Genomic DNA, 22858 nt, shown 5'->3' with positions numbered 1-22858 from the left:
CACAAACACACACACACACACACAGCATTTTCTGAGTGATTTAGTAAAATCGCTCAGAAAATAGCTGAATATCGCCCAGTGTGTGGGGCACTCACATCTTAGCTAATTTCCCCCCACCACTGCCTGCACTGATACAGATTTATTTATAGCCCAGTAAAGAAGTTGCCAATGGAGTTAGGTTAAATATGGAAACAAGAGACGTGGGGAGTGTGCAGCGTGTCTGATGAAGTGTCAGTGTCTGTAGATACAGTTAGGTTAAATATGGAAACAGGAGACGTGGGGAGTGTGCAGCGTTTCTGATGAAGTGTCAGTGTCTGTAGATACAGTTAGGTTAAATATGGAAACAAGAGACGTGGGGAGTGTGCAGCGTGTCTGATGAAGTGTCAGTGTCTGTAGATACAGTTAGGTTAAATATGGAAACAAGAGACGTGGGGAGTGTGCAGCGTGTCTGATGAAGTGTCAGTGTCTGTAGATACAGTTAGGTCTGGAATTACAGGTTCCAGCGGACTCTGGCTGCCAACAACGCTGCTCCTCTGAGCTCCAGCGTGCTCTGGTAGGACTACATGCACCAAGTATGCCCAAGTGTAGCTGATTGGCTTCAAGGGCTGCTGGTACTTGTATTCCCACACAGCAAACGGGTGTTCTATACATTACCCAGCCACAAGAGTTGGAATGATCCCCAGCCTGCTCTTACTAGGCGGTATGGCCCAGCTGTCACCATCACCGCGCTATGGTTCTTATTCACAACTGTGCGCAAAAGGCAAATGTGGGTGGACGAATAATGAAATGAATCTCCCCTTGCACAGTATTCAGTGTGGGCTGCAAACAGCGGTGACTGGGCTGCATATAGCGCAGGGGGGACAACGAAAGGCCTAATTCAGACCTGATCGCACAGCGCATTATGTAAGCAATTAGACAAAACCATGTGCACTGCAGGTGGGGCAGATGTAACATGTGCATAGGGGAGTTATTTTGTTTCTGTGCAGGGTAAATATTGGCTGCTTTGTTTTTACACTGCTATTTAGATTTCATCCCACCCAAATCTACCTCTCTCTGCACATGTTGCATCTGCCCCACCTGCAGTGCAGCATGGATTTGTTTATTTGCTAACTAAGGGCCTGATTCAGGTTTAATCGGTCGGGGCCCAAATTCAAACCCGTTTCCGATTGCGCGGGTCTGCACATGCGCATGTGCCGAACCCTTGTGTGACATCACCCTCACCGAGGGATTCCAACGGAAAGGGGGCGGGCAGGGGGCTGGTGCAGGGGAACGCCAACCCCTGCTCGCGGCAGGTGCTGACATCACATGACGTTAGCCCCGCCTTCTTTTTGACCGTTGGAAATAAAAGTAAGTCTAGACTGACTCTTAGTTGCGAACGGGAATTTTTTTTATAATTTGATGGTCGGCAAATATCCAATGATTTTTCACCTGTGCGGTGAATGTATAAGCGCGGGGATGTGTAAGCGTACACACCCCCTCGTATGCAAGTGCGGGGATTCACGCTCCGCACGGGGGTGCAGGTTCCGGCTGGTTCCCCCGGGAGACGTGTGCCCTATGTATCTGAAGTCTTGCAGCACCCGGGAATCAGCATAAGAATTGCCACTCAGTTTACAAAGGAGCCTTTTATAGAAGTAATATAGGACTTATGAAAAACCACAGAGTGAAGGAAAATCCAAACTAGACAGCTAAGGCCCCTATGGGAGCGTGGTACCTCCATACACCAGCCGGAAGTCCTCCTGGAGAGGTCCGTTTAGGGACTGGTGCTGGATTCTGCAGGAGAAGGTCCGCTCTCTGTCCTCCTTAGTGGGTGTTATCATCACGGAGCTGTTCACCACGAACGTCCCATCCGGTTGCCTCAGGTGGTTGCCCACGGTGACCGCATTCAGTATCTCCCCACCTCTCAGCCACTTTATGTCAATGTCCTCGGGGTAGAACCCAGAGATGGAGCTCCGCAGGACGCTCTGCTTATTGGTAAGAACGGCTTTATCTGTGATTCTGATGCGTGGAGCAGCTGGAACAGAGGAACAGTAGAGATTACATGTCACGTAACATTACCTGCTGCAAGACTAGGGCCCCCACACACCTGTGCGACTGGTGGCTTAGACCCGATTCCCCATGAGCTCCACCGGCAGCTTCCCGGGGGTCCCCACATCCAACGTGGCACTTGATGTACCATTTTTTACATAGGATTTATCTTCTGTGCAGCACGTCTGACCTCAGACTCTGAACCGGTGCACACAGGACCAGTGTTCCCTCTAAGCTGTGCGCGAGCGCACACAACTCGCCGAGCGTGCGCACAGACATTACAACAGAGCGCACAAAGCAGCAGTGGTCCCTTTATGCAGTTGTGGACTCAATTAATGTGTGTTTCACCCATTAACTACATTGTGTGCTGTGTTTTAAATGTTTATTATCATTTTGAAGTAAAGATAACACAAATGCTGGACGTCATTTTCCAGTTATATATAAGTGACGCACAAAAATGTAAATTTCCTTCCAAAGTTGCACAGCCAAAATCTTTTGCCGCACACAGCCTTCGTAAAATTAGAGGGAACATTGCACAGGAGCGCACATCGGGTTGATTTGGATGTCACTCAATTTCTCATCCCGATCCGTCAGAATCGGGTGAAAACAGGCCAAACCGTACAGTGTATTGGGGCCTTAACACACACATTGCTGCCTACTGTTATCAAAGAGTCAGAACAGGAACACAACAGGCAGCAATGCAGATCCTCATGGAGCTTAGAGAGGTTCTGCTTCTGCATCTTTGCAAAAATCCCTAGGAACACACACAGGGCCTGATTCAGCTTTTGTGAGCAAAGTGAAAAAGCACACAAATGGGCAAAACCATGTGCACTGCAGGCGGGGCAGATGTAACAGGTGCAGAGAGAGTTCGATTTGGGTGGGGTGGGTTCAAACTGAAATCTAAACTGCAGTGTAAGAATAAAGCAGCCAATATTTACCCTGCACAGAAACAGTATATCTCACCCAAATCTAGCTCTCTCTGCACCTGTTACATCAGCCCCACCTGCAGTGCAGAATGGTTTTGCCCATTTGTGTGCTTTTTTTGCTTTGCTAAGAAAAGCTGAATCAGGCCCATACAGCAGGCATTGCACTGTGTGTACCCAGAAAGTTGTGGTTGTGACTGAGACACACGGTATGAGAAATGTACAGGACATTACCAGTCGGTGACTGGCTGCTGGCTAGGAGGACGAATAGAAATCGTCTGTCCGCGGTTTGGGACAGGAAAAAGGTCAACGGTCATTAGGCTAACCACTAGGGATATGGTCATTGGGTCTACAGCAACTAGATCGACAAGCATTGGGTCGACACCACTAGATCGACAGGCAGCAAGGTCGACACAAGCATTATGGTCGACAGTCAAAAAGTCAACATGGGTTTTTCACTGTTTTTTTTTTGAGCCGACATGGGCCGACAGGCGGTATTTCATGTCCTACCATCCACTAGGGCGTGGTGGGAGAATAAAATAGTGTGCCGAACGCAGCGAGCGATGCGAGGGGACGCGATGCACTTCAAACTGTGTCCATGTCGACAGTGTTGACATTCGGGTAAAAAAACAGTGAAAACCCCCATTTTGACCTTTTGACTGTCGACCTTGCCCATGTCCACCTACTGCTTGTGTTGACCTAATGTCCTGTTGACCTTGTCCCATGTCGACCTGGACCCATGTCGACCTTGCTGCCTGTCGACCTAGTGGTGTCGACCCAATGCTTGTCGACCTAGTTGCTGTAGGGACCGAACAAAAAAAATAAAAAAATGGTGAAAAAATCATTAGAACCTTTTTCATGGCTGTCATGGAACTACAGATCCCAGCATGTTTTAGCATGTCCTAATAGTTATAGAGTGGCAGGGCATGCTAGGATGTGTAGTTCCACAGTAGGAGAGCCGCATGTTGACTTCCCCTGTTATACAGTTTTCATGCCACTTATATTGCCGAGTTGAGCAAGCTTTGCGATTTCAGCTTTTTATCCGTTATCAGACAACGTTACGGCAGAAAGGCCGAGTCTGAGTCGGACGCAAAGCAAAAAAAAAAAAAGGGAATAACTTTGTACCTGGAACAATGCAAAGGGTGCAAATATTCATTGGGATTGCATGCAGAGTAAATACTGGCTGATTTTGCTTACACTGCAGTTCAGATATGAGCTAGGACACGCCCCCTCCCAAATCGAAATATCTTAGTGGTCACAAATGATCTTGTAATACAATAATACCACACATATATACTCAATCTCTATACAAGCTATTTATATATTCCTTACCTTGAATATCTAGTCTGATTTCTTTCTCGCCACTTTCACTTCCATACACTACGGAACATTTGTACATCCCGCCGTCAGACAGCTTTACGTTTGTAATAGTCAGATCAGCGTTCCCTTCCATCGCCCTGTCTATGTAAGACAGCCGGGGATCCAATGGTGTCACCGCTGTACCTCGAACACTTAAGATTTCCTTTCCTTGAAACCTCCAGACTATTTGAAGATTCGTACGGATGATGGGTGGTCTAGCTACTTTGAATAAGCATGGGATCTGCACGTCAGCCCCCATCGTGGCTTTGTGGGTCGGTGGAACGGTCAGCTCCAGAGCTGCTCCTGTAGAAGTAAAAGGTGATCTGTATTAGTGCACAGTAGCTGAAATGCAGACCATTTAATAAATTATCAGGTTCACTGGGGAGAGCTGGGAGGGATCCTGTGGAACCCTCTCCTGGTATTTCTTGCGGCTACAATGGGCAGCACCGTCCTCATATGCAGGACTTAAAGTATTCCTGGAGAGGTGGTAGAACTAATTTTCCCTGCCACCTCCATCCCAAGCCCCTGTTAAGTGAAGCCAGGGCAGTACTATGGTTTTCGGCACCCCCACTGCAAACTATAAATGTGTATTGTATATATCTCCCATCATTTATAAAGGGACAGTGGTCTCACATGGAAGGGGCATGTCCACACAACAGAACACCGAATTCAAATACACCACACTGTAGTGCAATCTTGTTACATATTACACAGGATGCAGTGCTCCTGGATTCCTATTATACCACATGACACCCTTATTCACATTATGACAAACATTAGTGTCTCTTATTCATGTTACGTCACTCAGAAGTGTACCTTATTCATGTTACACTACACAGTAGTACTCATTATGCATGTTTCGACACACAGTAGTGTCCCTTATACACAATTCCCTCAGTACTAGTGCCCCTTACACATATTGTCCACAGTACTAGTGTCCCTTACTGGGGCAGATTTATTAAGCTCGGTGAAGTGATAAACTGTCTGGTTTTTATCACCGGCCAATCAGCCCCTAACTGTGAAGTTACAGGCTTGGTTTGAAAAATGACAGGTAGGAGCTGATTGGCCGGTGATAAAAAACAGACACTTTATCACTTGACCGAGCTGAATAAATCTACCCCATAATGACCAAAGTAGAGCCCCTTATAAACATCTCTTCCTCCATCATTCCATCAGCTCTCTGCCCCTGTGTCCCTCCAGCAGCTTCCCAGCCTCTCTAAGGGGCCCATTTATCAAACCATATTTGCGGCTAAATCCCCAAAAACACCCGTTTTCGGGGTTTAGCCGCAAATATTAAGTATCACCTAAATGTATCAAAGGGAATCTCCGATCCCTGCTGCGATCCCCCCTGCACTGCCGCCGGCCGCATCCCCCATAGGTTTCTATGGGGGATGCGAAGCTGCCCTGTCCCTGCGCCCTTCAAATAATACATCCAGGCGGTATTTCACAATACCGCAATGCGATGTCTGGCGATGTCACTGCGCCGGCATCGCTCTAGGTTGATAAATGCGCCCCTCCTGCTCCCTCTCTCCTCATCAGTATAAACAGAGCCTGCTTCTCTTAGTGGCTCTTCTTCACTGAAGCCCTTCATCACATTTGCTGTGATGGAAAAGAAAGGCTCTGGAACCTGTCATCTCTTATATATTTAGCCAGATCTGTCACTCATCCCCTGTGTATATAACGCTCCCGCCCAGCGGGATACACAAACCCGCCCCCCCAGGGAAAAATGTTCTATGTGTATAACGTTCTACACACCCCACCCCCTTGACATCACCTCCCCCGCCCAGCCAGGGCTACAGTACACGACCACCATCCACCATTACTCCACAGCCACCATCCACCATTACTCCGGGACCCCCCCCCCCCTCTGCCAGCAAGCCCCCCCCGACACCCGCGACCCCCTCCCGTGATTCGCGGGTCCCCCGTGCCCCCCCTCCCGCGGGACCCCGACGACCCCCCCGCGCCCCCTCCCGCGATTCGCAGACCCCTGCGCCCCCTCCCTTCATTCACGCCACCCCGCGCCCCTCCCGCGATTCACAGACCCCCACAACACCCCCTCCTGCAATTCACTGACCCCCACAACCCCACTCCCGCAATTTGCTGACCCCCCCTTCCCGCGATTCAAGGCCCCCCCGTGCCCCCTCCAGCGATTTGCGGACCCCCGCCCCCTCCCGCTAATCGCAGATCCCCGCACCCCCCCCTCCCGCAATTTGCAGACCCCCCTGACCCCTTTCCGCCACCCCCCAGCAGACCCCCGCGACCCCACTCCCGCATTTCACATACCCCCGTGAGAATGGGGGATCCTGTACCGCCACAAGCAGGTGGGAAACCGGCCCTGGCTGCTGCGCTGCAGGTTCCCCCACTGCCAGAAGTGTCCCCACGGTCCTCTGCACCAGTGCCACAACTTTTATCAATGTCTTGCCCACATACCACTATTATACAGCCTCCTGCTCTCATGCACGCTCACTCCCTCCCAGTGGGAGGAGACGCTCACCCACTGCCGGGAGCTGCATACTGTCCCCCACCCTCTTCCAGTTCTAGGGATGCCCATCGACCATCAATGATTTCAAATCATCGATGGTTTATGGCCGATGTTGAAGACTTTTGCCATCTATGTGGGAGGACCAGACGGTTTCCCTACATCAGTGGCATATTTTTTAAGGTGCCGGGACACAGAGCATAGCTCCACACCCCCCCCCCCCCCCACCCCCGGAAGTCCCGCCACCGAAGCCTATTCAGTCAGATATAATGGATGACCATCGATAGCTACAACAATCAATGGTTATCCAAGTAATATGTTACTACTATCGATGGCAGGGTGCAAAATTGCCATCAATGCCAACCATCGATGGCGTCTGCACCAATGCCCATCCCTACTCTGCAACAGGCAAAAACCTTTACTACCCCTCATGCCCACACACCGCTATCACTGCCCTGCCTCCTGTTCTCCTGCTCCGTAACTTTCGCCAGTGGGGACCCGCTCACCCTGTGTTGCCCACATACCCCTATCATGCTTTACCACCCAGCCTCCTGCTCTTATGCACCCTAACTCCCACCCAGTAGGAGAAGACACTGACTCAGGGCCACCGTCCTGTACTCCTGTGCTGCCACGCTGGACCCTCACCCACTGGCAGAAGCTGCACAGTGCCCCCCACCCTCCTTTTTAGTCCCCCTTATGCCCACACACCCCTATCACTACCCAGCTTCCTGTTTTCCTGTGTCGTGACCTCAAAAACACCCTACTATACTATTGCACACACACACCTAAACAACTGAATTTTAATTAAACAAAACAATACACCCCCCCCACCACCACCCACAAATGTCACTGTACCCTCCACACTATATATATCTTACTCTGTAACCGCTTTTTAATTAAACAAAACAATACACCCCCCTTCCACATCATATGCTCTCTATTTAACACATTTCACCTATAACTCAAGTTGCAATACAGGCATCTTACATACAATTCTAACCATATTTCTCATATACAAACGTTCACAAATTAAGGGGGCGCAGCCGCTTACGCCGGTGTGAAGAGCGCCCGTAGAGTGTGATGAATCACCTAGTATGATATACACAGCCTATGTGACTACTAGAAGACGTGGAGGAGAACCAGGAGCAGGAGGTGGCTGCAGCAGTTAGTCAGTGACACTAGCGCTGCAGCATCATCTATTAGAATGGGGGGTGGTGCAGGCTTTTCTGTTAGAAGTGCATGCGGCAAATACTAAACCCTGCTAATCGGAATCATTATAATAATCTCTGCTATATAACATTTCAGGTGCCGGTCATTTTTTCCAAAACTATGGGCCCAGCAGCCACGACCAGGTGACCTCCTCCGGTGGGTCTCTGTAGGTTCTAGTCCAGGACACGGGATCCCAAAGGAGTAACAATGTGTGTACCCGGTGTCCTCGTACGCGATGGGACCCGGCGGGGTGTGGCAGGAGGCATACGGTCAATAGGTCTACACCAACTAGGTCGACTAGCATTGGGTCGACACCACTAGATCGACAGGCAGCAAGGTCGACATGGATTAAGGTCGACATGGGTCAAGGTGGACATGGGTCAAGGATTTTCACTGTTTTTTGAGCCGACAGGCGGTATTTCATGCCCTACCATCCACTAGGACGAGACAGAGAACCCAGCCTCTTCTATCCCCAACAGCGCTGGCGACATGCCACTGTTTTAAGAAATGGACGTTATCGCCCCCAAATGGCATCAGACTGTAAATCACTGGCAGTCTGATGCAGCCCTGCGTCCGCTGTCACAGACCTGTACCGCACATGTGCAGTATGGATCCGGCACATGCAGAAAGTACTGAAGGGTAGAATTATTAAGCTCGGTGAAGCGTTAAATTGTCTGGTTTTAATCACCGGCCAATCAGCTCCTACCTCTCATTTTTCAATCCTAGCCTGTAACTTCACAGTTAGGAGCTGATTGGCCGGTGATAAAAAAAAGACAATTTATCACTTCAACGAGCTTAATAAATCTGCCCCTGAATATCGGTACTTGAGACAAGGACAGAGCCACCGGGAACTGAATGAGAGCCACTGTGTCAGGAGCTGGTTGGCTTTTTACTTTACCTCTCCACTTTATCTCTCTCTGGATAATAATTGGAATTTACCACTCATATAGTACTTGTATCCTTCCTAATATCACCCCCTGCTAACATACCCCAGAGCACCCCCCTGCACCACTGTCACGTTACATCCCACAAACTCCTCTGCAGTCACACCCCACCACCCCCTGCATAGTTGTGTAAGATAATGATACAGCTTTAAGGACAGACATAGAGGGGAGTTTATTGAAGGGGGGGGGGGGGGGGGGGTCATTACAAGGTCATATTATGAAAACCCTAATTTCAGTTCCCCTGCTCTAATGATATATAATAGTACAAGTTACTGCAGACAGAATTTGCTCCCTGTACATTCCAGGATCTGTCCTTGGACAACGGACTCTGTTAGTTGCTCAGTTGGAAATATTTTATTATTGTTGCGTTTAGCGGCTGTTCTGTTACTAGAGTTATAAAGCCACACACTGTTCACTGGTGCATGGGCCAAAGTTAGCACTGATAGAAGAGAGATAAAATCCCAGCCACCTATCATGTTACAGGATGTATGTGTTTGAAAAATAACAGGAGCTGGTTGGGTGGTACTTTATCTCTCGCTGAGTCAGAGTCTTTATCCTCTCGCTGGTGATAACGCAACAGCCAACCAGCTCCAGTGTTCCAATGTCGCCATCCCGATCCATTCGATGTTCCAGCACCGGACTTCTGACGGCAGTTGGGATCCCGGCAACGGTATACTGATCACCGGAATTGGGACTGCTGGGAACCTAACTGCAACAGTTATTAGTTTCCCCACCCAGGCTACTTATTAGTATTGCCCCTTTTATCCAACTCTCGCCCAGGTGCGGCTCGGCTTGTGACCCCTTTCACACCGGTGTCCCAACTCGGCATAATACCAGGCGTCAGCTGGACACTGGGAGATGAGATCATTGCAGTGAACGGGTCCTGGGTCTACCTGTTCAAACTGCACCAGGAGTCGGGTTGAACCCGTTCAACTCTGACCACTTGCCGGGTGGAAATGCCGGATCTCACCACCAGGGTCATTTCAAATGGGAGCGTTTACACCGCCTGCACTACCTGGATTATTTAGGCTGGTGTAAAAGGGGTATATGTGTCATGGGCCTGCACGGGTAAGCCATCAAATTCTGATACACTGTCTTGTTTTCTTTAAATATTTTAAGTGCTTCTGTTTATTGTATTTAAGCTTTAACCCATTGAGTGCCAACATCTCTGTGAGAGATTCGTAAAATATGCGCTAAAAATGCCGGCGTCGCTCACATTTGTTATATAAATTCAAAGAAAAAGATTATGGGTGAAATGTAATAGGATGAGAGATTCAGAAAGTGAGCGGTTTGGTAAGAAATCTCCAGGGGCCAAATGTAATAGGGTGAGAGTTTCAGAAAGTGAGAGATTTTGGGAGAGTTTTCCCATGTTTTTTAAAGCAGCAATCAATTACATGGCAAAATCAACCTGGTTTTGCAGTGTAATTGATTGCTGCTTTAAAAAAAAGGGTAAAACTCTCCCAAAATCTCTCACTTTCTGAAACTCTTACCCTATTACATTTGGCCCCAGGTTTTTTTAAAGCGGCAATCACTTACACCGCAAAATCACACTGGTTTCTTACCAAATCTCTTACTTTCTAAATCTCTCCTCCTATTCAATTTCACCCTATATTTCATAAATAAGGTCAACATTACAGGTCATTATGATGAAGAAAAATGTCTACTTGGCGATTTCCACACCAATTTTGACAATTTCCCTTGGCACTCAAAGGGGTAGGTATAACCAGGGCTATTTTCAGGGGCGTAACTAGATATGCATAGGCCCCATAGCAAAGATTTTTAAGGGCCCCCTATTTAGCAACTGATGGTGATAAATGTGTGTAAAACATATTATTTAGACAGTAAAGATGGGCCCCCTAGCAGCTGCACCCCTTGCACCTATGGTAGTTACGCCTTTGGCTATTTTTCTGCAGGCTCCAGCAGGAACTGTGGCCCTTATTCTATTTCACTCTTCCTGACAAAATATTTCTTAGATGGACAAAACCATGTGCACTGCAGGGGGGCAGATGTTACTTGTGCAGAGATAATTAATTTGGGTGGGGTTTTACACCTGCCTCACCTGCAGTGCAAATGGTTTTGTCCATCTAAGACAGGGGTCCTCAAACTACGGCCCGCGGGCCAGATGCGGCCCTCTGAGGACGTTTATGCGGCCCGCCGGGTTATGGAAAAATCAGACCTGAAACAGCTCTAAAAGGAGTACTGCGGCCCGCGGCCCCTCACCTTCTCCTCCACTGTCGGCGGCCATGTTCCTGTAGGCTTTTAAAACAGCCGCGGCTACAGGAACATGGCCGCCGGCCTTCAGGTCTATGTGGAGGAGGTTCCCACTGATGCCTCAGACGCTGGGTGTGGACGTCATGACGATGGCGCCGCCCGCCCATGCGTCTGTGAAGCAAGTAGGAGCAGCAGGCTGTTGGAGGGGTGGGCGGGGAGTCGGGGACCGCTGCCGCAGGAAGCATCAAGCAAGCTGGGAGCCGCAGCAGCAGCAGGTGAGGATCAAACTCACAAATAAAATAAAGAATTCTGCTGTTTCCTGAGATGTCCTTCTCTAAATGTGTTAAGGGGGAGCAGCCTGTTGTGTCCTCCTGTTATTATACAGGGGGAGCAGCCTGTGATGTCATGGCATTATTAATAATAATGCCATAAAATAATGCTATGACACCACAGGCTGCTCCCCCTGTATAATAATAATGCCATGACACCACAGGCTGCTCCCCCTGTATAATATAAGTAATGCCATGACACCAGAGGCTGCTCCTTATTATACAGGGGGAGCAGCCTGTGGGGGTCCTGTTATTATACAGGGGAGCAGCCTGTGGGGGTCCTGTTATTATACAGGGGAGCAGCCTGTGGGGGTCCTGTTATTATACAGGGGGGAGCAGCCTGTGGGGGTCCTGTTATTATACAGGGGGGAGCAGCCTGTGGGGGTCCTGTTATTATACAGGGGGGAGCAGCCTGTGGGGGTCCTGTTATTATACAGGGGGGGAGCAGCCTGTGGGGTCCCGTCATTAAACGGGGGGGGGGGGGGGGATTTAACTTTACTTCATTTTAAATATTGTATTAATCCCATTTTGTTACTTCACTTTAAAATAAGATATATGCAGCGTGCATAGGGATTTGTTCATAGTTTCTGTTTTTACTATAGTCCGGCCCTCCAACAGTCTGAGGGACAGTGAACTGGCCCCCTGTTTACAAAGTTTGAGGACCCCTGATCTAAGAAATATTTTGTCAGAAAGAGTGAACTAGAATAAGGGCCGCAGTTCCTGCTGGAGCGTGCAGAATAATACCCCTGGGTATAACGAATAACATTTGGGGCAGTATGGATGGTGTAATGGTTACATTACTGCCTCACAGCGCTGAGGTCCTGGGTTCTATCCCCACCATGTGTTATATATACGGGGCAGTACGGATGGTGTAATGGTTACATTACTGCCTCACAGCGCTGAGGTCATGGGTTCTATCCCCACCATGTGTTATATATACGGGGCAGTAAGGATGGTGTAATGGTTACATTACTGCCTCACAGCACTGAGGTCATGGGTTCTATCCACACCATGTGTTATATATATACGGGGCAGTACGGATGGTGTAATGGTTACATTACTGCCTCACAGCGCTGAGGTCCTGGGTTCTATCCCCACCATGTGTTATATATACGGGGCAGTACGGATGGTGTAATGGTTACATTACTGCCTCACAGCACTGAGGTAATGGGTTCTATCCCCACCATGTGTTATATATACAGGCAGTACTGACGGTGTAATGGTTATATTACTGCCTCACAGCGCTGAGGTCATGGGTTCTATCCCCACCATGTGTTATATATACGGGGCAGTACTGACGGTGTAATGGTTAGCATTACTGCCTCACAGCGCTGAGGTCATGGGTTCTATCCCCACCATGTGTTATATATACAGGGCAGTACGGATGATGTAATGGTTAGCATTACTGCGTCACAGCACTGAGGTCCTGGGTTCTATCCCCACCATGTGTTACATATACGGGGCAGTACGGATGGTGTAATAATTACATTACTGCCTCACAGCACTGAGGTCATGGGTTCTATCCCCACCATGTGTTATATATACGGGGCAGTACGGATGGTGTAATAGTTACATTACTGCCTCACAGCGCTGAGGTCATGGGTTCTATCCCCACCATGTGTTATATATACGGGGGGCAGTACGGATGGTGTAATGATTACATTGCTGCCTCACAGCGCTGAGGTCATGGGTTCTATCCCCACCATGTGTTATATACACAGGGCAGTATGGATGGTGTAATGATTACATTGCTGCCTCACAGCACTGAGGTCATGGGTTCTATCCCCACCATGTGTTATATATACAGGGCAGTACGGATGGTGTAATGGTTACATTACTGCCTCACAGCACTGAGGTCATGGTTTCTATCCCCACCATGTGTTATATATACGGGGCAGTACGGACGGTGTAATGGTTACATTACTGCCTCACAGCGCTGAGGTCCTGGGTTCTATCCCCACCATGTGTTATATATACAGGGCAGTACAGACGGTGTAATGGTTAGCATTACTGCCTCACAGCACTGAGGTCATGGGTTCTATCCCCACCATGTGTTATATATACTGGGCAGTACGGATGGTGTAATGGTTACATTACTGCCTCACAGCACTGAGGTCATGGGTTCTATCCCCACCATGTGTTATATATATACAGGGCAGTACAGACGGTGTAATGGTTAGCATTACTGCCTCACAGCACTGAGGTCATGGGTTCTATCCCCACCATGTGTTATATATACGGGGCAGTACGGATGGTGTAATGGTTAGCATTACTGCCTCACAGCGCTGAGGTCCTGGGTTCTATCCCCACCATGTGTTATATATACAGGGCAGTACAGACGGTGTAATGGTTAGCATTACTGCCTCACAGCACTGAGGTCATGGGTTTGATCCCCACCATGTGTTATATATACGGGGCAGTACAGACGGTGTAGTGGTTAGCATTGCTGCCTCACAGCACTGAGGTCATGGGCTCAATCCCCACCATGTGTTATATATACGGGGCAGTACGGACGGTGTAATGGTTAGCATTACTGCCTCAGGTACTTGTGTATTTTGGCGGCGCCCATCGCATCGCATACCATAACACATACGATGGTATGCGATGCGACGCGATATCGTACGATAGTGCACGATGGCATACAATTTTGAAATTGTATGCCATTGTACATGGCATACGATGCCATACGATGCGATGCGATGCGATTAAACATTGTATAAGCACCCTAATGGGTGCTTATACAATGTTAAGCACCCAAATGGGTGCTTACAATGTTAAATGCACCCCCACGCCACCCCCCACTATAAACGTGAACCCGAAGCGTGGCGAGCGCAGCGAGCCCGCGAGGGTCGGCGGTACGCGTCCTACGACCTTTTCATACCCCCACTATCCACGTCGGCGTGGAGTTGAGAATAGAATAGTGTGGCGAGCGCAGCGAGCCACCGAGCCCGAAGCGTGGCAAGCGCAGCGAGCCCCGCGAGGGGACGCGGATACCTTCACAGGTAAACGCGTCCCCTCGCGGGCTTCACAGGTGTCCGCGTCGCCACGGACACCTGTGAAGCCCGCGAGGGGACGCGTATAACTGTGAAGGTATCCGCGTCCCCTCGCGGGGCTCGCTGCGCTCGCCACGCTTCGGGCTCGGTGGCTCGCTGCGCTCGCCACACTATTCTATTCTCAACTCCACGCCGACGTGGATAGTGGGGGTATGAAAAGGACGTAGGACGCGTACCGCCGCCCCTCGCGGGCTCGCTGCGCTCGCCACGCTTCGGGTTCACGTTTATAGTGGGGGGTGGCGTGGGGGTGCATTTAACATTGTAAGCACCCATTTGGGTGCTCAAAAGCACCCTTTAGGGTGCTTATACGATTTTTGGTCGTATAGGGGGTCAAAATCGCGTCGCATCGCATCGCATGCCATCGGGTGCATGGCATGCGATGCGATGCGATCTGTTCGTCATACGACGGACATCGGGGGCGCCGCAAAAATACACAAGTACCCTGCCTCACAGCACTGAGGTCATGGGTTCTATCCCCACCATGTGTTATATATACGGGGCAGTACGGATGGTGTAATGGTTAGCATTACTGCCTCACAGCGCTGAGGTCATGGGTTTGATCCCCACCATGTGTTATATATACGGGGCAGTACAGACGATGTAGTGGTTAGCATTACTGCCTCACAGCACTGAGGTCATCCTATCCCCACTATGTGTTATATATACGGGGCAGTACGGACGGTGTAATGGTTAGCATTACTGCCTCACAGCACTGAGGTCATCCTATCCCCACCATGTGTTATATATAAGGGGCAGTATGGATGGTGTAATGGTTAGCATTACTGCCTCACAGCACTGAGGTCATGGGTTCTATCCCCACCATGTGTTATATATACGGGGCAGTACGGACGGTGTAATGGTTAGCATTACTGCCTCACAGCACTGAGGTCATGGTTTCTATCCCCACCATGTGTTATATATATGGGGCAGTACGGATGGTGTAATGGTTACATAACTGCCTCACAGCGCTGAGGTCATGGGCTCTATCCCCACCATGTGTTATATATACGGGGCAGTACGGATGGTGTAATGGTTACATTACTGCCTCACAGCACTGAGGTCATGGGTTCTATCCCCACCATGTGTTATATATACGGGGCAGTACGGATGGTGTAATGGTTACATTACTGCCTCACAGCGCTGAGGTCATGGGTTCTATCCCCACCATGTGTTATATATACGGGGGGCAGTACGGATGGTGTAATGATTACATTGCTGCCTCACAGCACTGAGGTCATGGGTTCTATCCCCACCATGTGTTATATATACAGGGCAGTACGGATGGTGTAATGATTACATTGCTGCCTCACAGCACTGAGGTCATGGGTTCTATCCCCACCATGTGTTATATATACAGGGCAGTACGGATGGTGTAATGGTTACATTACTGCCTCACAGCACTGAGGTCATGGTTTCTATCCCCACCATGTGTTATATATATGGGGCAGTACGGATGGTGTAATGGTTACATTACTGCCTCACAGCGCTGAGGTCATGGGTTCTATCCCCACCATGTGTTATATATACGGGGGGCAGTACGGATGGTGTAATGATTACATTGCTGCCTCACAGCACTGAGGTCATGGGTTCTATCCCCACCATGTGTTATATATACAGGGCAGTACGGATGGTGTAATGGTTACATTACTGCCTCACAGCACTGAGGTCATGGTTTCTATCCCCACCATGTGTTATATATACGGGGCAGTACGGACGGTGTAATGGTTACATTACTGCCTCACAGCACTGAATAGAATAGTGTGGCGAGCGCAGCGAGCCACCGAGCCCGAAGCGTGGCAAGCGCAGCGAGCCCCGCGAGGGGACGCGGATACCTTCACAGGTAAACGCGTCCCCTCGCGGGCTTCACAGGTGTCCGCGTCGCCACGGACACCTGTGAAGCCCGCGAGGGGACGCGTATAACTGTGAAGGTATCCGCGTCCCCTCGCGGGGCTCGCTGCGCTCGCCACGCTTCGGGCTCGGTGGCTCGCTGCGCTCGCCACACTATTCTATTCTCAACTCCACGCCGACGTGGATAGTGGGGGTATGAAAAGGACGTAGGACGCGTACCGCCGCCCCTCGCGGGCTCGCTGCGCTCGCCACGCTTCGGGTTCACGTTTATAGTGGGGGGTGGCGTGGGGGTGCATTTAACATTGTAAGCACCCATTTGGGTGCTCAAAAGCACCCTTTAGGGTGCTTATACGATTTTTGGTCGTATAGGGGGTCAAAATCGCGTCGCATCGCATCGCATGCCATCGGGTGCATGGCATGCGATGCGATGCGATCTGTTCGTCATACGACGGACATCGGGGGCGCCGCAAAAATACACAAGTACCCTGCCTCACAGCACTGAGGTCATGGGTTCTATCCCCACCATGTGTTATATATACGGGGCAGTACGGATGGTGTAATGGTTAGCATTACTGCCTCACAGCGCTGAGGTCATGGGTTTGATCCCCACCATGTGTTATATATACGGGGCAGTACAGACGATGTAGTGGTTAGCATTACTGCCTCACAGCACTGAGGTCATCCTATCCCCACTATGTGTTATATATACGGGGCAGTACGGACGGTGTAATGGTTAGCATTACTGCCTCACAGCACTGAGGTCATCCTATCCCCACCATGTGTTATATATAAGGGGCAGTATGGATGGTGTAATGGTTAGCATTACTGCCTCACAGCACTGAGGTCATGGGTTCTATCCCCACCATGTGTTATATATACGGGGCAGTACGGACGGTGTAATGGTTAGCATTACTGCCTCACAGCACTGAGGTCATGGTTTCTATCCCCACCATGTGTTATATATATGGGGCAGTACGGATGGTGTAATGGTTACATAACTGCCTCACAGCGCTGAGGTCATGGGCTCTATCCCCACCATGTGTTATATATACGGGGCAGTACGGATGGTGTAATGGTTACATTACTGCCTCACAGCACTGAGGTCATGGGTTCTATCCCCACCATGTGTTATATATACGGGGCAGTACGGATGGTGTAATGGTTACATTACTGCCTCACAGCGCTGAGGTCATGGGTTCTATCCCCACCATGTGTTATATATACGGGGGGCAGTACGGATGGTGTAATGATTACATTGCTGCCTCACAGCACTGAGGTCATGGGTTCTATCCCCACCATGTGTTATATATACAGGGCAGTACGGATGGTGTAATGATTACATTGCTGCCTCACAGCACTGAGGTCATGGGTTCTATCCCCACCATGTGTTATATATACAGGGCAGTACGGATGGTGTAATGGTTACATTACTGCCTCACAGCACTGAGGTCATGGTTTCTATCCCCACCATGTGTTATATATATGGGGCAGTACGGATGGTGTAATGGTTACATTACTGCCTCACAGCGCTGAGGTCATGGGTTCTATCCCCACCATGTGTTATATATACGGGGGGCAGTACGGATGGTGTAATGATTACATTGCTGCCTCACAGCACTGAGGTCATGGGTTCTATCCCCACCATGTGTTATATATACAGGGCAGTACGGATGGTGTAATGGTTACATTACTGCCTCACAGCACTGAGGTCATGGTTTCTATCCCCACCATGTGTTATATATACGGGGCAGTACGGACGGTGTAATGGTTACATTACTGCCTCACAGCGCTGAGGTCCTGGGTTCTATCCCCACCATGTGTTATATATACAGGGCAGTACAGACGGTGTAATGGTTAGCATTACTGCCTCACAACTGAGGTCATGGGTTCTATCCCCACCATGTGTTATATATACGGGGCAGTACGGATGGTGTAATGGTTACATTACTGCCTCACTGAGGTCATGGGTTCTATCCCCACCATGTGTTATATATATACAGGGCAGTACAGACGGTGTAATGGTTAGCATTACTGCCTCACAGCACTGAGGTCATGGGTTCTATCCCCACCATGTGTTATATATACGGGGCAGTACGGATGGTGTAATGGTTAGCATTACTGCCTCACAGCGCTGAGGTCCTGGGTTCTATCCCCACCATGTGTTATATATACAGGGCAGTACAGACGGTGTAATGGTTAGCATTACTGCCTCACAGCACTGAGGTCATGGGTTTGATCCCCACCATGTGTTATATATACGGGGCAGTACAGACGGTGTAGTGGTTAGCATTGCTGCCTCACAGCACTGAGGTCATGGGCTCAATCCCCACCATGTGTTATATATACGGGGCAGTACGGACGGTGTAATGGTTAGCATTACTGCCTCACAGCACTGAGGTCATGGGTTCTATCCCCACCATGTGTTATATATACGGGGCAGTACGGATGGTGTAATGGTTAGCATTACTGCCTCACAGCGCTGAGGTCATGGGTTTGATCCCCACCATGTGTTATATATACGGGGCAATACAGACGATGTAGTGGTTAGCATTACTGCCTCACAGCACTGAGGTCATCCTATCCCCACTATGTGTTATATATACGGGGCAGTACGGACGGTGTAATGGCTAGCATTACTGCCTCACAGCACTGAGGTCATCCTATCCCCACCATGTGTTATATATAAGGGGCAGTATGGATGGTGTAATGGTTAGCATTACTGCCTCACAGCACTGAGGTCATGGGTTCTATCCCCACCATGTGTTATATATACGGGGCAGTACGGTGAGGCGGTCCATCTGCTTGGTTTTACCAGCAGATGTAGCGATGATGGCTCATAGTTGAGCCATCATCGCTGAATGTGTACAGCAGCCGGGCTGAAAGATGCGCGGCTTTCAGCCCGGCTGGCCACCTCCCCCGCTCCCCCCTGCAGCATCATACTCACCGTTGCTGCTGCCGCTGTCACTCATCCTTCGGCCGGATCTTCAGTGCTGCTTCCCCGCCCAGCCACAGACACAAGCTGTGGCTCCACCCCTCCCAGCCTGCTCGCCCCGCCACCCGCTCAACACAGACAGGAGCGTCCCCTGGCCACCAATGTTTTATTTTTAAGCCAGTAATATATACATTGCTGACACAGACCAGCAATGTACTGTATATATTATTGGTACCACTGGACACCAATGATTTTGTATTAGCTAGTAATATATACATTGCTGGCACAGGCTAGCAATGTATATATTAGGGGCCGTCTTAATAAGCAATAATGACTCACTAGATGCCGACGGCCGCCAGCAGCTTCAGTGTGCGGCTGCAGAGAGGTGTGTGGAGGGTGGCTCCAGTGGAGCGCACGCACTATCCAGACGCCGAAAATTGCAGAGGGTGCCGTGTGGAGCACCAGCCAGGGAAGGGTGCAAATGCAGGGAATGAGTCACCCATCCCTGCCGCCAAACTTGAACACAAGCTCTGTGCGGGAGCCACACACGCAGGTGGAAAAGAATGCTGGCTGACTACCCCATCCTGCGCGGCATCTCCTTCACCCCCAACCTGAGCCTTGTGCCGTCCTCATCCAAGCCTGCTGTTACTTACATTCAACAAGGTAATCGCAGCTGGTGGGGGAGGGGAGGCGACGGGGAGATGGGACTGCAGTGCATATGAGTTGGCACTCTTTTCTGTATATATCTGTTGTATCATCAACTGCCCATCACCCTCGTGCTCCTTTCACCTACTACCCATCACCCTCACTCACTTCTCATCACCCTCATGCTGCTGTCACCCACTATCCGTCACCATCACTGACCACCCTTACGCTGCCGTCACCCTCAATCCGTCACTATCACCCACTACACATCACCCTCACACTGCTGTCACCCTCATCCACCACCCTTATCCTGCTGTCACCCACTATCCATCACTATCACCCACTGCTTGTCACCTTCACACTGCTGTCACCCTAAAGCTGCTGTCACCCACTATCCGTTAATATCACCCACTGCTCGTCACCTTCACACTGCTGTCACCCTAAAGCTGCTGTCACCCACTATCTGTCACTATCACCCACTGCCCATCACCCTCACGCTGCTGTCACCCTCATCCACCACCCTTATCCTGCTGTCACCCACTATCTGTCACTATCGCCCACTGCTCATCACCTTCACACTGCTGTCACCCTAGAGCTGCTGTCACCCACTATCCGTCACTATCACCCACTACCCATCACCCTAACACTGCTGTCACCCTCATCCACCACCCTTATCCTGCTGTCACCAACTATCCGTTACTATCACCCACTGCTTGTCACCTTCACACTGCTGTCACCCTAAAGCTGCTGTCACCCACTATCCGTCACCATCATCCACTAATTGTGTAATGGGCGTTACGGTATGTGGCATATTGTGTAATGGGCGTTACGGTGTGCTTAGTCCCCTGTCCCACAAAGCTTAAATTTTTCGCAGGCCGGCAATGTATATGTTACCGCTGCCACTACCCCCCCCCCCCCCCCTCATGTATATTTTGTTATGGCGTAACGTATACATTGCTGGCAAAAGTGAATGAATTTCTCCTTAGGTGCACGGCTACAAATGATATGTTTGCCATGCACATGGGTGGGATTTTGCCCAGTCAGGGAGGCGCAAGGTGGAGTTTACCTGATTGCTGGGCTCCGAATATACGCAGCCCAGCAATCAGTTCTGAATCAGGCACTGAATAAAAATGGCCACTGCTCCCACCCTTGGAATTCAAACCCCTCCCATTATGTAAATAGCCTTATAATGAAAGATTTTCAGCAAAGTCTTTCCCCTCCTGAAAATCTCTTTCTTTTTGAGGAAAATAGCTCAGTGTGTATGCACTACACTGGTGACAGATATATCTAGCAGAGATAGCTCAGTGTGTACGCAATAATTTGGTGAAAGATATATCTATAGGTCCATACCAGGGCCGGCGCCACCACTAGGCAAATCTAGGCATTTGCCTAGGGCGCCAGCCACTGGAGGGCGGCACTTCGCCCCTCGCCTCTCGCATGGAGGCTGCAGGGGTGTCCGTGCCGGGTACCTGCGGCGCTGTGTGATCTGGCGGCGGGGTCCCTGCAGTGATGCGCGCTATCCGGCAGCCAGGCGGCGGTGCGGGAAGCGCTGCTGGGTTTGAAAACATTCCGCATGCTGATTGGCTGAGATTCAGCCAATCAGCGTGCGACGGGTTTTCAAACCCATCAGCGCTTCCCGCGCCGCTGCCTGGCTGCCGGATAGCGCGCATCACTGCAGGGACCCCGCCGCCAGATCACACAGCGCCGGAGGTACCCCCCCTCCCCCTGTAGGCACCGGGGCGCCCCACCCCCCCTCGCCTGGGGCGCTCCAGTGCTTTGCACCGGCCCTGGTCCATACACACTGGGCGACTATGCCAAGCGTGTATGGACAGCGATGATGTCAATCATACATGTAGGTGTAGACTTTTTTAGTACGTGCCCGTTTTAACAGCTGTCAGCTTCCCCTCTGACCTCAGGACTTCTGTTCCGCCTCAGTCAGTCATCTCTCTTCAGACCTGCAGCTGTTCCCAATGCAATTGAAACTTAAAGCGCAGTGTACACACAATCTCAACATTAAAAATAACATTTACTTACATATACATATCGGTATATACAATGATGTATCACTACACATCATGTGTAACATAGAGCATGTCTGCTTACATTGTAACCATACACACATACAGCAGGGCAGGACAGTGCAGTGAGGGGGGAGGGGGCACACACAACCTACTGCTCAGTGCCTCTCTCTCACTCTCTCTCCTCCTGTGCCCGAGCAGCGGGAGTGGGGGACATAACCTGCCCAGTGCCTCTCACCTCACTCCCCCCAGCACATGTACAGGGTTGTTACCTGTTTGCAGGCAGAGAAGGAGCAGCAGCAGTCCTCTAGCCGACATCATCCTCGCATATAACGAAGATGGAGGGAGGGGAGAAATGTCTATGCTACTTTCACTTTCACTTCCAATTATTATCCATCTGAGACGGTATCACTGTGGAGAAACAGAGCAGTTTCTGGGAAATGTACATCAGATGTGCAGGTGGAGGGGCTCAGCCCATATCACACGTCTATATGCTCCAGTTATGGGCCCTGGGTCCACTCCCCAACACCTACCAATGGAATGGGTTCATTGGGTAGACAAGCCTTAGGTCAACACCACTAGGTCAACATGCATTAAGGTCGACATGAGTGACGGTCGACATGGGTTAGGTTGACAGGGTCATAAGGTCGAAATGGGGACGGTCGACAGGATCATATGGTCGACATGAGGTTTTTCACTATTTTTTACCTGAATGTCGACACAGTCGACATGGGCACTGAAATGTAGAACCGCGTCCCCTTACACGGCTCGCTGCGCTTGCCATGCTTCGGGCACGGTGCCTCGCTGCACTCAGCACTCTATTTTGTTCTCCCACCACGCCCTAGTGCCTTGATGGCTAACCTTGACACTCCAGATGTTGTTG

The 22858-nt window shown here is 50.1% G+C and overlaps 1 protein-coding gene across 1 annotated transcript in view; it reads right to left on the bottom strand.

The window, feature by feature from the left end:
• Nucleotides 1–22358, bottom strand: part of LOC146019893 (uncharacterized) — a 77238-nt gene extending 54880 nt beyond the window's left edge. The window contains exons 1-3 of the mRNA XM_083152528.1: nucleotides 22248–22358; nucleotides 4281–4610; nucleotides 1712–2011 (exon numbers count right to left, since the gene is read on the bottom strand). Coding sequence (XP_083008654.1) covers nucleotides 1712–2011; nucleotides 4281–4610; nucleotides 22248–22296 — 679 coding nt within the window. The 5' untranslated portion in view covers nucleotides 22297–22358. The remainder of the gene's footprint in view (nucleotides 1–1711; nucleotides 2012–4280; nucleotides 4611–22247) is intronic.
• Nucleotides 22359–22858: the final 500 nt, after the last annotated feature.

The sequence above is a fragment of the Crinia signifera genome, chromosome 7 (assembly GCF_055691185.1).
Source record: "Crinia signifera chromosome 7, ASM5569118v1, whole genome shotgun sequence".
Taxonomy (NCBI): Eukaryota; Metazoa; Chordata; class Amphibia; order Anura; family Myobatrachidae; genus Crinia; species Crinia signifera.
This window is presented reverse-complemented; position numbering and strand designations above follow the sequence as displayed.